A 17274-nucleotide genomic window follows, 5' to 3' on the forward strand; every position below is an offset into this window, starting at 1 on the left:
AACAATAATCAGCTTATTTGTAACTATGTTTTATTAATTTTACATCACATAAATGGTTAACCTCTCCAGTGCCCATGAAATACAGTCTTAAAGAACAAAAAACATAACTGTGGTAATGCTGTATCACAAAAATGTCTGTATAGTGAGATGACAGACTCATAAGTGGCTGTTCCATTCTTCTTATCTCTGTCACAGGCTTTGTAATGTATGGTAAGAAAAGCTACTGAGGACAACTATGACCAAAAAAGTATTAGAAGAGTATTCCCTTCCCAATACAACAAAAACGGTCATCTACAATTTTATACATGTGTATACCACCCAAAACAAGAGTTTAAAAATTAGGGTTCTGTCCATGCATCCATACATTGCTTGCATGAAAGCACATACAGAACAACAAAAATAATGGGTCTTTCCTATAGTTCCAATTGCCAATGAATATAGTGGCTTACTAAATGTATAGCAGTCTTCTTTTATTAATAAAACTATTAAATGATTTAAAACACAAATGAATATGGGTTTAAAGAAAGACAGGGTTTCTGTTGAATAGTCATTTTTATTTGGCATAGTTTACTTCCAAAAGAATTGTGAAAACAAAATGTAAGCATCGGTTTACAAGTATTTAATTTACACACTAAATCAAAAACATTAGAAATAATAATTCAGACAACATTCCCACATATACAGGTACATATTTTCAAAACCTGATCTAAAGCGGGGAAAAACAACTAAATATGGGCAGTAGGAGGAGGTTGGTGTGCTTTAGCAGTTACATTTTTTTTTTTAATCAACAGGAATTTCTTACTCCCTTACTCCCTTAATTTTCCCCACTGATGCTTATATGTAATTTGCCATTTTTCTTCTAAATAAAAAATGTATGAGGCCACAAATATGTCCAATAACCGATCTGAGAGGGCTACACACAACACCGCGCTAAGTAATACAAAAATAATGATCTTTTTCAAATTGTAAAAAATAAAAAAAAAAGGTCATAAAAATGGTGCAAATGATCCCTTCGGTCTGCAAGAATACAAATATCTCTAATACTACCAACTTCAGATTCTCAATTTTAAACTGATGTATTTTCACTGTAGATGAATCAGTTGATTGAAAGCAGTTTGGCAACAAACATAAATGAAACGTTGTCAGAGGCTTAACCACTGAATGACTTGATTTGTGTTACCGATTTACAGTTTTATTGAACTCTAAATATATACAATGTCAGAAATATTTTCTTAGGAGAACTTTTGCCATGTGATGTTTGGTGGTATTTTCTACCATGCAGTAAGAGAACCACTCTGCAGTAATACCAAACAAGGTTCATAAAACAGGCTTAATATAAACAACCCAAACATATTTCAGTGCGCCTCACTTTTTCATGAGGGAAAAAAAAAACAATGGACAAAGCGAAAGTCCCCAAGCCTTGTGCTTTCTACGTAGTACGGCCATTTCACAAAGGCAAGGTAAAGCTCACTCCTCACACTGGAATCCACAGTTATCCAGTGATTATCTACCCTGATACTTACAGACAGTGGGAGACCTTGACAGTAGTTTATGAAGGATAATATTTTTCCATTGGCTGCTTGAATTCAGCGGGACTTTGAAACTGTTTGAGAAGACGGCACAGACCCTTCCACACAGAGCTCACTCTCTGTACATACCCTGCACAAATCTCGCATACTGTGTTGGAGGATTTTGCTGGATCTGCTTCACACACAGGCCCTGGTGCTAGAGGGCTGCAGTGTTTGTGGGTCTTTTGTACAGCTGGACACTTGAGTTCTTCATTCACTCACTTGATGTGAGTTTAGATTGGCTCCCCAATGCAGTGGAGTTATGGGATTCAGTCCTCTGACCATCTGCTTGGGAGTGTAATGGACAGTGACATCCTGGGACCTCAAAGATGGGAGAGAAACTGCACAGCACTAGACAGTGAAACCTGACCACCACCAACTAGCCACTGCGCCAACCACAACTATGACTCCTCCCACCACAATATACCCCCACACCCACCACTACCACACCCAACCGAGCCTGCAGTCACCCAAAACCATCACTATCACACCCAACCCAACCTGCAGTCACCAAGAACCGCCTCTACCACACCCAACCCAGCCTGCAGTCACCCAAAACCATCACTACCACACGCAACCTAGTCTGCAATCACCCAAAACCATCACTATCACACCAAACCCAACCTGTAGTCACCAAGAACCACCACTACCACACCCAACCCAGCCTGGAGTCACCCAAAACCATCACTACCACACCTAACCAAACCTGCATTCAGCCAGAACCACCACTACCACACCCAAACCAGTCTGCATTCAAGGGTCCCTTTACTTTAGAAGCGCAGTGAGATGCCACCATGTTTATGGCTGCTGAACTTACATCATTTTGATTTGTTAGCTGAAAGAATACCGCATGAATGTCATCGTAGGTACAAGAGATTCCAAAAAAACAAACCTGCTTAACAATTTGTTTATTCTAGAAAAAGACTTTGTGAGTAACAAAGTAAATATTGCAGCAAAAGCCTAAAACCCACAGCAAACATCTGACCCATGCTGGGCCACTCATTGCCTGTCTGCAGTCAATCAGAATGCAGTCTGCATATGAAAAAGAGCCCCTCTAATCACAGGCAAACAGATATACTGTGCTCATTCACAATGGAGATACTACGAAGCAAAGCCAGTGTCCTACAGTATGCTGGTCATTTTCACACCACGACAACATTCAACTTTCCCATGTCATCTCTGTGACCTCCAATGCACCAGAGACGCTCTGTCGCATCCAGATGCTAGTTTAATGGACTGTGTGTAAAATGTAAGGGTTGTTGGTTTGTGATGTGTGGTGCCTGACGGGGCTCTCTGGGTTTCAGTGTAGAGACTTGCGGAGCGTGTGGGAGTGCAGGCTTACACGCCACATGCCCTCACACGCGCCTCACGCGCCTTTTACATGTCCGTCACACACCTCACACCCATGCATCTCACGCACACCTGCCACATACCTCTCACATTCCTCACATCCAACTAAACCTACCACTCTGGTGAGTTTAATACGTCATGAAAAAAAAACTGAAAAGATACATAAACTCAGAATGGCTATGGATAAAGCATGTGTTTTTAAAGGGGTTTTTTTGTTGGGTTATTTTAAATAACTAAATATATACTATATCTGTAAATTATTATCTGTAAATATATATATAATATATAATAATATATAATATTTACAGATAATGGCAGACCACCATTACCATATAATGCCGGATATGGCATTCAGGGTTAAATGATGAAAAAGAATCTTTGATGTCTAACGTTGCTTGAGTCCTGCAGTGGAGTATTCAGGGAGTTTGTGTGTGCAGCTGCACTGCCACACCCCTAGAGAAATACAAAAGCAATGGGCAATGGGGAGTATCCCAGGAAGTTCTTCATCCTACTAGGCAAATGAACCTGGATCAGCTTCCACTCATCTTCCTCACTTCTGCACATCCATGTACTGCTCGCCCTTTACTCCAGAGAAACGCAAACAACGTTACAACTCGCATTCTACTCCAAAGAAACATAAACACCATTACTACTCAGCCTTTTCTGCAGAGAAACATACTCTACATTACTGCTCACATTTTACTACTGAGACAAATGCAAAATAAGAACACCAAGAAATGAAAGACTCTTCAGGGTCAGTGAGGAAGACAATGTATTTAATATAATAATACATATAATATTTAATATTGCATTATTGAACATGTTTATAATATATTGCAATATATTGCATCTGGAAATATGAAATATGTAAGGGTGTGGTGGTTTCAATATGTATATATTATTGAGGGTGTGTGAACTTTGAGCTTTCGTAAAGGTGGATGTACCTGGCTGTTAGGGGACTCCCATGAGGGTGTATGGACCTGGTCGTTAGGGGACTTCTATAAAGGTGTACAGTATGCATCTGGTTAATAGGGTGCTTCTGTGAGACTGTGCTTACCTGGTCATTAAGGGCCTTTTTCTCCCCATTGACTCCCTGTAGAAGCACAGCTTCCTCACTTTTTTCACTCTTCATCTCCATAATGATGTCATCTTTACTGGACTTCTCTGAACTACTGTAGGGACACAATTTTGCTCAACATAGCACCAGATTCTGATCCACCATAATTAGTCCACAACCATTCATTGACACCAGTTTTCCAAAATCAAACGAGAACCATATCCCTGCTTTCAGAAAATACTTTAGATATGTTTAGTTTACACAATTTAATATATCTCACGGGCAGATACATACAGCTCTAATGAATGCAATGTAACAGCAGACTGAAATGATGATGTGATTTTCAGGACTATGAACCTCATGACTGCTCCTCAGTACCGTAAATGGGCGGTCAGTACAATTTAACGGCAGGATGTACCAGGGCACGGATGCAGTGATACTGAAGAGGCGCAGAGAGAGAGAACTTTCTCTATGACTCCTACATGATGGTACTCCCTAAAAAGGAGATAGCTCTGCTTTCTGAATGATAACTTACATGTTCTGTTTCCCTGAGCGGCCACAGGGGAGCTTTCCCTTCTTGTACAGGAAGTACAGCACACTGCCAAGGATGGCCAGCAGGAGGATGCAAATGATGATGACTGCAATGATCACGCCACTGCCCTCTAATGGAGAAAGGGGGAGGTGCAGCCACAGATTAGGGTAAATGCCACCTACACACAGCCTTCCACAGCTGGTGTTAAATAACATTTGTCTGACACTCTGCACAGAAATGCTGGGAGGCGAATGGTAGAAGGTGATGTCCTCTTAACTCCTGCAAAGCTTGGAGCATGAGGTGTAACAGGAGATCACGAGAGCCCTTTTAGGAGTCTCTTATGTTTCTGAAAAATCCTCACATGAGCATCTCACTAGCTTTGCAATCTGTGGTTTGGCATCTCATCAATTAGAAACTGAGAATTCACATCAACCTGCAAAACTCCCACCGGCAGTAGAGCTGGTACTGCCAAAAGTGTCTGGACCATGCAGGTTGTGCACATTAAGAGTATGAAGCTTCAGCACAGACTGTCTAATCTCTGATAAGACCCATTATTGTTTCTTGTAAAGCCAAGGGGGTCAGTGTCTAATTTCTGATAAAGCCCAAATGGTGAATGTGTATGTGTACAGTGCAGACATCAGCCTTTGTGCGTATGTGGGCAGTGTGTGTGTACAAGGCAGTAGTGTCCACACACCACATTATTGGCTCCCAAACAACCAATAATTTATTTTAAAATATCCCACAACATGATCAATGTTTTGAGTCATGCTGCATCTTCATCAGGATCCTAACAAGCACGTAGCTGTTGTTGAAATGTTGATCATGTAGAGGTGAATTTTAAACTAAATTCTAGGTTATTTTGGAGCTACTAATGCCATCCACAGACTCCATTGTCTTTGTCGTAGTTGTTCCTCTGTCCTGCACCTGCATTGTTGGTTTGGATGTGCCTGTAATGGTATTTTTAGCAGTGTGCACGTGTGTAGTCATGGGTAGCTGTCAGAGATTAGCGAGTGAGACTGAGCAATGGAGTGAGTGGAAAGGTTTTGGAGCGCGGAGGGCGAGAGAGATGCAGTTGATGGACATGTTCTCGGTGGGCCCATTCTGCATGGCCTCTCCCTTCTGAAAACACGGGTTTCCCCTGATGCATTTACAGCTTACGGATGCTGCGGAGGAAGTGGCGGGGCAAGCAGGCTGAGGTGGGCGTGTCCAGGCATGCTTGCGGTGAAAGAGAGCAAGGAGGTGGGGGAGGGCCCGGAGGTAGAGTACAAACCTTTTTTAACCTTCTCCGGATATGGTGATTTGGTTACTGCTACGAGGACAAATCAGACGTGACACGGTTACGGGGGACAGAACTTTGCTTTCAGGGGATCAGAGAACAACAGGCTCACCACAGGAAGCAACTGGCCCACCACAGGAAGCAACAGGCCCACCACAGGAAGCAACAGGCCCACCACAGGAAGCAACTGGCCCACCACAGGAAGCAACAGGCCCACCACAGGAAGCAACAGGCCCACCACAGGAAGCAACAGGCCCACCACAGGAAGCAACAGGCCCACCACAGGAAGCAACTGGCTCACCACAGGAAGCAACAGGCCCACCACAGGAAGCAACTGGGCCACCACAGGAAGCAACAGGCCCACCACAGGAAACAACAGGCCCACCACAGGAAGCAACAGGCCCACCACAGGAAGCAACAGGCTCACCACAGGAAGCAACTGGCCCACCACAGGAAGCAACTGGCTCACCATGGAAACACACTTCAGTAATGCATCACCATAGAAACACACTGAGAATGCCCCAGATGATGCTTCACTTTTAATGTAAGTCTCGATAGAAGTGGCCTGAATTGGGAAGACCCCTCTCAAAAATGACTTCATTATTTTTGGTAACAGGAGCACCTGGTTCATCTAATTTCACCAGGGAAAAAGACTGTTCTGACACATGGTGCAGTGAGAACAGAGGTAATGAGGAGGAGAGATTTTAACTAACAAGGAGGAGCGCTTTTAACATTATCACCCCACTGAATCAGAGCACACCACCTTCTGTTCAAAGGCACAGGCTGTAGCAAAATAATTCTTTACCAAGCGCTGTTCTTCAACTTCTTTGTTAACTTCGATTTGCAGTATGAAATGAGGACAAGTTTTTACTAAAAGATAGTCAGAGAATGAATTTATGAGGGCTCCCACAACAATTCAATTAAAAAAGTAAGAATCCAGAGCTTTCATCAGACAAACAAACCTTGTCTTCGACAAATCTCTTATCTATAAACTGAATTATGTAGATGTGTTAATAATTAACTTTCAGGAGTTACGTTTTCCTCATAAGTACTGTTTCTATATCAGAATATTTTATAATGTGATTTCTGATATTTGATGTAAATACTATTTCTATGTAACACAAATGCTTTTGGATTTCTCGGAACTTGCATTTTCCTTTGGCTGAATTACCACCACTTTTCACAAAAATTCTGATTCCATAGTTTAGCCACTAGATCAAATAATTTTTCCTGAAGGGGAGCCTATTAAACAGAATATACCTAAGGCTGTACTGCAGAGGCTTTTTTGGGGGTTGTCGATGCCACATGCACAGTCAGAACTTCAATTAGACAACCAGAAGTACAATTACATCACAGCCGAAACTCAATTGCATTACAACCAGTACTTCAATTACTCTATAAGCAGATTACACCACAGACAGAACTTACCTTTGGAGGTGGTCAGGGGAACTGTAAAACAGAGCAGAGAGAGGAGTATGGGATTGTTACTCTGGAGTCACTCTGAAGCAATGCTAACTACCATTTGACTGTGATTTGCTGTGTTTCTAATGTTCACCAGCGGCATGCTCAGCATTTAGTGACACAGTTTAGCCCTTTAGCTTAGGATTGCATCACTGCTTAATGCCATTGCATTATCTACAAAAAAAAAATTTATTTAGCAGGATACTTTTCTATGAGTATGTCAAATGTACACAAAGGTGGGACTGTTTACTTTTTTCTGTGTGACTGGTATATAACTTGAAAATATTAACATTTTCAAGAGATAGGAAACATCCCGTATTCATAGCGATTTGAGCAAAACTGTTATTAAGCCTTGATTTTTAAATGACCAGTAAAGAGAGCCAATAATATGGCTGGTAGGTACTTATACTCGGAGCCATGTAGTATGAAGTAATTTCCCATTAAAAAGTGTCTCTCAATTCCCTTTAGTTGGGCTGCATTGAACTTTGTACTGAGGTTGTAATATAATGCTTGTAATTAAAATAAAGTAACGCTTCTTTGTAATGAGTCACCAGTGTGGGAACCAGTGTGGTGTCTGTACGAAGCAGAGGGAGAACCAAAGGAGATGACTCACTGGCTCTGATGTTGAATAATTTAGTGTCTGTGCCGATGTCATTGGTTGCATTGCAGGCAGCTGTGAGGTCAGAGGTTACTGTGAAGGTCACCACACTCTGGGCACCATTTGGAGTTTCTTTGTTTGACACCTCCTGCCAGTTCTGATGGACACAGAGAGGGTTCCATTATTATATCATTATCTTTAAAGCCTTGAGTATATATATATATATATATATATATATATATATATACACATATATTTGCACTTTGTGGATGAACTGCTCTGCAGTCCTGGACAGACACACATGGAGGACAGATATGGCTCCGTGGGTCAGACAGAAACACAACTGTCTCTCCATGTGAAGTTGGGGTACCTGGCCACCAGTTTTCTTCCAGGTGATGGTGGGTTTGGGGTACCCCCATGCCTCACAACTCAGGTTCACAGACTTCTTCACCCTCTCCTCCATGACTGTGGCTTCGGGGTCTCTGATCTCTGGGGCTCCTGGATAATGCAAAGGGACTGCATTAGCCAGATCTAATGCTATCCCCATGGCCCTTCCACACAGAGGGACGTATTCCTCCATTTAATGTAACGGTGCTCTTTTCCTCAGTTGGGGTATAGCTGTAAAATGCAGTTGTGGGGTGTGTGACAGGAAGCTGTAGGGACTCACCCTGTACTATTATGAGGGTGGAACCAGTGACCTGCAGGCCAGGTAAAGAAGGCACTGAGATCTCGCAGATGTACTCCCCGGCACTGTCGAACGTGGCATTCTGCAGGTCCAGCGTGTGCCCCTCGCCCACCTGAACGCCATCCTGGGGTAGGCACAACAGGTTTAAAGGTCAGAACACTGCATGATGCAACAGTATGAACCTCATAAATAACATTGTTCAGATCAGTAACATATTAATTTTTGAAAGGTAAAGCACAAACTAAGATTAGTACATTAAGTATAGACATGCTATACAGAACTTTGTAAAGTATAGTTTTGCATATTTTACAGCACCAATATGACCTTGCTTATAGCCAAAGAACACAGAGAGTGAAAGGGGGGTGTACCTTACCTTGTACCACACAGTCTCGGTAGGCAGGGAGGATTGGGCATTGCAAGTGGCCGTCATGTTCTCACCTTGTTCCACAACCATGTCTTTGGGGTACATCACAGCGTGATCGAGGTCTGAGGAAACACAGAGCCAATGTGAGAAGCCCCTTGTGGATTCCCTGCATGGGGTCGGAGGTCAGTGGAGTCACAGGAGTCTCACTCACGTTGTACTTGGAGATCAATTTTTCCCTCCGCCTCCACAAAACTGGCATAATCCAGGGAGTGACAGTGATATGTGCCACTGTCTGCCCGAGTCACGTCGTGTAAGGCCAGCAGGCCCAGATCCGAGGTTAAATCTTCCTCTTTCTGCAGTGGGCAAGATAGGGCAAGACAGAGAAACAGAGGACAACACAGAATCATACAGGGCCACACAGAGCAACACAGGGCAATGCCAAGTGACACAGGGCCACACAGGGAGACACAGGCCAACATCAAATGGTACAGGGCCACACAGAGGAACACAGGGCCACACCAAGTGGTACAGAGCCACACAGGGGAACACAGGGCAACACAAAATGGCACAGGGCCACAAACACAGGGCAACACCGAATGGCAAAGGACAGCACAGGACCACACAGAGACACCTGCATTATTTAGTATAGTGCCACAGCTCTCACTGGCCAATACCTCCATCATCTTCAATGTTCATCTACAGTTAATGGCCATTGGTCCCATTTATTTATTATTATTGTTTGGAGGAATGGAGGTGCCTTACGCCCTCTCGCCTGAAGGTGATATCTGGAGGAGGATACCCATCAGAGCGGCACTGGATCTCCACCGTGTCCCCCTCTTTCACCAGGCCTTCTGGAGAGATCTGGACAAGCGACACACTTGAAGGTGGATCTGTGGAGCAGCCAAGCACATTGGGCTTCAGTCCTCCTGTAAGACTGCACTATAACCAAAGGAACTGGGGCCATGGAGGTAGGGAAACTCATCATTAATCTTAAAAAAAACAATAATCTTAAGATTATAAAATAAGGAAACTCACTGTAGAGTCCAATCTGTGTGAGTGACGGGTGGACTGAACCATTACATTACATTTAATTGGCAGACACTTTTATCCAAAGCGACATACAATAAGCGTATACCAAAGGCAATTGATTGGTCATTGAACCCACTACATGCTAGTAGGTGGAATCTCCACAGAACCCATGCCATACCGTCAGTGTGTTGAGTGTGTTTGGCCAGGTATGGGCTCACATGCAGAGCCTTGGGGCTCTGAGACACTCACAGTGCACAGTGATGTTGATGCGCTCCGACTCCTTCATGTTCTGCCTACCACCAGGAACAAAGTAATTGACCTCGCAGTAGAAGGAGGCATCCTTGTCCTCTTTGACCACCTTTAGCTGCAGGTCACTCTGCACGGTGAAAAGACCACTGGATTCCTGTGTCTCACGATGCCTTATGATGACCACTAGAGAATAAATCAGGGAATAAATTACAACCCGGTCTGAGATGAGAAAACAAACGAACGCATAAGAACGAATATAAGCAGAATGCTGTTCCTGCCAAATGAAAATATAAAATGTCAGAGGTCAGATTTCAGAAACCTGACAGCATAAGCATTCTCTGCAATCAGCAAAAGCCTAGCTGCACTGAACACTCCACAAATTTAGAGTCGGCGTACACATATTCCACATTGTTCACATGACTTTAAATAAATTTGTTTTGCTAAATATTACTTACTAAAATTGTGATCAAAAAGCTGAATGAACAGTATTAATGGTTTTTTAAATTATTTTTTTCTTGTTCCCTCCAAATACTCACAGTCTTCGTCATCCTGCAGAGGGGTGTGGTCACGGTACCAGACGATGGTGGGTTTGGGGTAGCTGTTCCGGGCTTCACACTCAGCAATCTGAACGAGTGAGGGAGGGTAAGGAAATAAACTGAGATGAGATCACGTGAGCTATTAGAAGCAATATCAAACTAACAGAAGCAATGTTACCTTAGAGGGCAGTTTATTGGTGACAGAGTTGACAGAGGTTTCACCCTGAATGACTACAGTCTCTGGAGACACTGCAAAAGGAGGAAGAAAACCAACATTATGAAGGAAGGGCCAGAGGAATGATCTCCCTGCTGTTCTCAGGAACAAAGCCTGTATTCGCTCCCATTGGTCAATCTCCTGCTCCTGCTCAGTGCTGAGCTCCAGACCTCAAGCACCTTGCAGCACAGCCAGGACGTTACGATAAACGTAAGTATAAACACGGAAATCCACGAGAGCCGGGGGGGGGGGGGGGCGTACCAAAAACCATCAGCTGGGATGTGCCCTCCTTGTTGCCAGCGGACATGGCGTTGACCTGGCAGATGTATTCCCCTTGATCGTCCAGTCGCACGTCGTCCACAACCAGCAAGATGTCCTCGATGTGAGCTGAGCCGCTCGCGGCTTCGCCGGTCCTGGACCGTTTGACGCTGATCCGGCCCTCAAAATGTGTGCTGCTATCCATGGTCTCGGCTGAGCCGTCGCTGTAGTAGATCCGCTGCCTGCTGCCACTTTTTTTTGTTACCTGAAGGTCAGAGGTCACATAGGCGGACAGGGGCTAGCCATGCAGCACAGCTTTAATCTCATGCATTGATTATTCAAAGACAAGAGTCCGTATGCAGTCTGACACACAACCCTACAGCAAAACCTTAAATCTGAGCTTGCATTTCTGTCAAATGAAGCTAAATAGCAATACTATGCCATGATAAGGATTTTATTAACTAATAATTTGATAGTCCTAATTACCAATGTACAGGAATTGTAGAGGAGCTATAAATAGACATATTGATGTAAAAGGTGGGAAGACAGCTAATTCCCCTCACTAATGATCCTGAAGCAGAGCAAAATGGAAAGTGAACAGCTCATACTCACCACAAACAACTGCACTATCACCACATCGGGCTGACCGGTAACAACACAGCGGCAAGGGATCTCTGCTCTGCTCCCGCTTTTCACCTCCACCCTGTCCTTCATGACCATGTCAACGTGAGCCCACACTGGAAACACAGAGAAACCCAATCAGCTGTGAGAACACAGAGAAACCAAATCAGCTGTGAGAACGCAGAGAAACCCAATCAGCTGTGAGAACGCAGAGAAACCCAATCAGCTGTGAGAACACAGAGAAACCCAATCAGCTGTGAGAAGGTAGAGAAACCCAATCAGCTGTGAGAACACAGAGAAACCCAATCAGCTGTGAGAACGCAGAGAAACCCAATCAGCTGTGAGAACACAAAAAAACCCAATCAGCTGTGAGAATTCAGCATGATGAAAAAAACTCCAATAGGGCTGGTAAAAAATGCATACACTGTGCAGTCTGTACGTCTTGGGACAGTGATATGATTTTTGTTGCTTTGGCTGTATACTCCCAAACATAAATTTTTTTGAAAATGCAAATCATCACTCAATCACGGTAGCAATGTTGCATGAAAAGCCGGTTGAAGGCATGGGGGAAATGGTTTCAGTAGTAAAACAGCAATGTCAGAAAATGTCATCAATGATTTGAGAGGATAAGATAATTGTTTTGTCATTCCCATTCTGGATGCAAGACTATAGTCTTATTTATTTTCTGACTTTTCCTCATATCTTCACACAGGTTTCCATGCACTTATTTCACCTTGGTTGGTAAACATGATTTCCCATCCTTCTAAATGGAAAAAATGGCATATTTCAATACCACATTTCTTCACTTTTTCTACATAAGACTTATTTTGTTGTTTTTAGGGCTAGAATGAGGTTTTATGGTTCACACTAAGGGTAGGTAGGGCTACTGTTAAGATTAGAGTTAGGAAAATGGTAACTGTTAGGGTGGGGCAAGATTAGGCTTGTGTTTAGGACCATGGGAAAGAGCTAGGGCAAGAATTAGTCTTTGATTTAGGAAAATCTTTTTCACTAGTGGGATGTAACACTATAGCATTATATATTTGCATTTATGTCACTCTGATTATTGAATAAACATCACTACCTGTCCATCTGAATAAAAAAATTGCACATTTAAATTTCTTATATTTTTGAACTCTTTGGATAAAAGACCAAATAGTTTTACCAACTACCAAAAATGTTTTACTTATTTTGCTTTTTTTTTGTCATAAATGTCTTGAAATACATTTTTATTCACTGTGGATGTTGAATTCCCATCTATCTGAATGAGAAAATTGCATATTTAAAATGTTTCTTTTTGACACTATAGTCTCGTGCGTTTGTGGTTTTTCTGCCGAAACAGACTTTCATCGTAAATGTCTTCCAACACATTTTCATTCGCTGATTTCACGGTGGTTGTTGAAAAACATCCTTTGGAACAAAAACTGGCCGATTTCAAATTCTTGTTTTTTTTTTTTTTTTTCCATTTCTTGGAAGGAAATCTATATAGACTTTATGTATGTGTATCTTGCTGTTTTTGGAGAAATGTTCATTAATTGTTCATCATAAATATCCTCAAACACATTTTCTTTTATTTATTTTATTGTGATTGTGGAATAAGGATGATTTCTCATTCATGACTCAATGATTTCTCATTTCTCATTTCTCATTTACTCTGAATACATGTATTAATCCAAATGAATGCAGATTGCATCTTTCATATTAATCCTAAAGATCTTAAAGATCCTAAATAAGAATGCCAAATAGCGCTATTAAACTATATATTGCACAGGGGCACATTTTGGTTGTTTTGGCTCTGTACTCCAGCACACTGGATTAGAAACAAAACAGTGAGGTTAAAGTGCAGACTATCAGCATTTAGTTGCAGTTATTCACACGCATATCGGGTGACCCATGTAGGAACTCCCGCCCGTTTTATACATAGTCCACCCTTTACTAAACTGCATGCAGTACAGAGCTCTCTATGACTGATCCTTACATTTCTTCCATCCATTCATTATCTATACCTGTTTATCCTGGGGGGGGGGGGTACTGGAACCTATCCCAGTGTGCATTGGGGAGAGGCAGGGATAAGCCACCAATCTATCTCAGGGCACACACACCATTCACTCAACATTCACTCACACACTCATACCTACAGGCAATTTAGTCTACAATTAGCCTACCTGCACTTCTTTGAACTGTGGAAGGAGACCGGAGTTCGCAGAGGAAACCCACGCGGAGACACGGGGAGAACATGCAAACTCCACACAGAAAGGCCCAGGATGGATTTTGAACCCAGGACCGTCTTGCTGTAAGGTAACCATGCACTGTGCCGCCCCCTTGCATTTCATGAGTGCAGTAAACAAAAACAGCACCTCTCTCCCCCGCCTGTCCTCACCCTGCTGCAGGCTAATTTGGCACGAGGGATCCTTTCCCATTACAGAAATCTGATTCTTTTTTCGCAGCATAGACACTTCCTGCACTTTAGAGCTGCTGACTCACACCATGGAAAACATCAGCTGCCCCCCACTCTTTACGGGTGGAGGGGTCATCGCTGAGATCCACATTCAGAACCATTACTCAAGCAAATTCTGCGATGATAACTGTCCACTGTGGCTCATTCAAAATCAGGTAAGCTGTATTACTACTGCTGTCAGGGGGCCCAGATGAGGCTTGAATGTGGATGCTCCATTAATCTGTTAAGAGGGAGAACATCCACTCACACTGTGTCCATAAAAACACTAAACCTCAGGCACCAACACCCCTTCTTACTCACCAGAAACAATGGACTACATTTTGCAGTTAGCCACTGCTGTCTTTGCGCTGTTGCAGAAACCAGGCTCGCTGCTATGAGACACGTCAGGGGGGTCTTACCATAAAGTTTTGACTTGATGGCAGATTGACTTGTGGAGTGCAACTTTCACCACTGTCAAGCTGCACACATAGTTTACAGGGTAAATCCAGTTTAACACACCCAGTTACCACAAATTAGCATCAACACCCAGACTACCTTGGCCTTAATTATTTGTACCAGAGGTCCACTGACAAAACATAAAAAGAGAAAAATATTAATTAATTAAGAATTTAAATTAATAAAGTAATTATCTCAAATTATCTTTAAAATTTTGCTTTCACACTTCATTTCACCACACTTTTGGGCGGTTTATAATCTTAATGACAAGAGTATCCCCCATGGAAGATGGGCACTAGTGGAAGTCTGCCAGATCTGTAGTCATTTTTCTCCTCATTACTTGGCAATTCTTTTTCTGGCACTTCTTAATGGGATTTTTCGGTTTTTGGCTGTTCTTTTTAGCTGTGAGCAGTGACAGAAAGGTCCTTTGTACTACCCAGGGCTGTGATTCTGTGCCAACTTCTACTCTTTTGGTTTGGCCCATTATGTGCAGTTTGGGTCAAAATGATAGTAGATGGTAGAATTTTTTGATACATTTTTGAGAGATGAATTTCATAATCAGTGAGTAAGCCAAGGTAAATTTGGTTCTTGCTTTGTGTTTCTGTTTGTTGTTCATCATTTGCACTATTTTCTTTTTGTCTTTTGCCTATATGGTTTCTTTAAATAAAATAAGACATATAAGAATTGAGAATGTCAGTTCAGAATTATAAATATCTACCGCATGAAAACCTGGTTTCATTTTATTTTTTCACATATAAACATGGTTTATGCCCCTTATGTGTTAGGGGTATAAAAAGGGTAAAAAAGAGCCTGTTTTCTCCTGCCCATCTTGCAGTCAGTTGCTTACTCCTACTAGTCTAAGCAGTGAATGCTCAGTCTTGCCACAGTGCGCTCTAATTACCGTTAGAGGTTTAGACATTAGCTTGTGTTCACACTGAGAAAACAGAAGGTAGATACATAACATCCCCTGCTGCTGCCTCTTTGCTCAGAGTCAGTCAACATAACAAAAGCCCACAGGCCTGTTCCTGCAGCTCAATGTAGAACAAATTTTAGATAAGTGAGGAACACATATTCGCTAAGTGTGGAATGTGCTGTGTTGTAAAATCCAGAAAATAAAAGTCTTCCCCTGTATTTTGTCCCAATCAAGTGGACTTGCTGATTAGCACAATTTTTCAGGAGGCAGAAATAATTAATGAAATTGGCTGGTTGGGTTCATGGCTGGCAGAAACACACGACAGGACCTTTACTTCTGGCCCCTGGACCTTGCACCTCTGGGAATGTGTTCTGGCTCAGACCATGGCCTGGCCATGTTCAAGGTTAAAAGTAGCACGGACAGCTCTCCCTCATCACATCCCTTTTCCTTCTCCCAGTGGCTGACCTTGAATCCGAAAAACCAATTTCTAACCTGATCCCAAGACTTATATGAGAGGAAGTGAAGCTGAACCAGAATCAGCAGGTTTAATAGGAAGCACTGATCCTTCACAGGGAGTGTGCTGATCTACCCTAATGGCACATACTGCCCTGCACTGATGTAGGTAGAAATTCTAGATGCTCTTTAGTACAAATGATGGCAGACCCTAGAGTGTAATTAGGGTCAGGGTGAGGTGAGGGCAAGTCATTTAAACTTCTGGTGGTGGTATAACAGAAAAGCTGTAACAATCAATGCAAAGTCTCAAGGAACTAATCGCTGAAGACCGATGTTGGTCTTTTTTTTTCCAGACCGTTTGTTATCCATAACTGGCTGAACTGGAGTTGAAGGATATTGTGTGATAATTCCCAGAACAAGTGTTAAAACCAGAACAATTCCTCAAATCACTCTTCCTCCCTCAGATTAGTCACTGCAATGTGAGTCATTCTGGGATCTTGTGCATAAAGTACACTCCCAGGTAAGCAATTTTTTAAATGATTTTTCAAATTATCTATTTCCCAACAAGTTCAATAATGTATTACGATCCCCCATTAATATTTAAATATCTATGTTGAATTTCCCCGAAGGAAATGCATGCATGTTTATTAACAGAAAGGTCTTCATGTAACCTGCTCTACAGTGACCATTAAAGCTTTGTGGCCCAGTCAGAATTGTACAGGTCTGGTCTTCAGTTTAGGTGCTTTAATGGTTCATCTGCACACTGCTGCATCAAACGAAGAAACAAAAAACACACATCTCCAATACCTGGAATCACTCAGTCCTCTTAAGAGAAACTACAAAGTCAAATTGAGCTAGACTGTATTTAATTAGCCAATGTAAACATCTATGTAAGTTTGCACATTTGCATGCATGTGTGTATAGGGGCATGTGCGCTTGGGGGCATATGTGATTAGGGCAGGTACCATTTTTAATCTATTACACAGTGCTCTGCTCAAGGTATTTTGTATTTTGGTTTTGGTGCTGGAAGGCTGTGCCAGACTGGCTAAACAGTGAGATCAGTGAATGCCCCCTTCCCTGCCCTATACCCATTATCTGTGAATGTCCACCTCCATGTTCCCCCACCCCCTTCAGAGTCTCAACCAGCTCTTACAACTCTTTCCACCATAATTCAGGAGTTGCGCTGTAATGCAATATCTCTGTTTGCCAAAAAAAAAAAA

At 42.5% G+C, this 17274-nt stretch overlaps 1 protein-coding gene across 5 annotated transcripts in view; it reads right to left on the reverse strand.

Annotated features, from left to right (window-relative positions):
* Positions 1-533: 533 nt before the first annotated feature.
* Positions 534-17274, reverse strand: part of mcamb (melanoma cell adhesion molecule b) — a 35084-nt gene continuing 18343 nt past the window's right edge. The window contains exons 2-17 of one of the 5 annotated variants that reach the window (XM_035385416.1): positions 11790-11914; positions 11181-11442; positions 10884-10954; positions 10706-10793; positions 10170-10352; positions 9654-9781; positions 9103-9244; positions 8901-9013; positions 8510-8651; positions 8213-8340; positions 7858-7999; positions 7212-7232; positions 5778-5813; positions 4511-4637; positions 3976-4090; positions 534-3498 (exon numbers count right to left, since the gene is read on the reverse strand). In XM_035385416.1, coding sequence (XP_035241307.1) covers positions 3469-3498; positions 3976-4090; positions 4511-4637; positions 5778-5813; positions 7212-7232; positions 7858-7999; positions 8213-8340; positions 8510-8651; positions 8901-9013; positions 9103-9244; positions 9654-9781; positions 10170-10352; positions 10706-10793; positions 10884-10954; positions 11181-11442; positions 11790-11914 — 1853 coding nt within the window. In that variant the 3' untranslated portion in view covers positions 534-3468. Of the gene's footprint in view, positions 3504-3975; positions 4091-4510; positions 4638-5777; positions 5817-7211; positions 7233-7857; positions 8000-8212; positions 8341-8509; positions 8652-8900; positions 9014-9102; positions 9245-9653; positions 9782-10169; positions 10353-10705; positions 10794-10883; positions 10955-11180; positions 11443-11789; positions 11915-17274 lie in introns of all 5 variants that reach the window. The other 4 variants (XM_035385415.1, XM_035385414.1, XM_035385418.1 and 1 more) reach the window with 4 other exon arrangements.

Source organism: Anguilla anguilla, chromosome 12 (assembly GCF_013347855.1).
Source record: "Anguilla anguilla isolate fAngAng1 chromosome 12, fAngAng1.pri, whole genome shotgun sequence".
Lineage (NCBI taxonomy): Eukaryota > Metazoa > Chordata > Actinopteri > Anguilliformes > Anguillidae > Anguilla > Anguilla anguilla.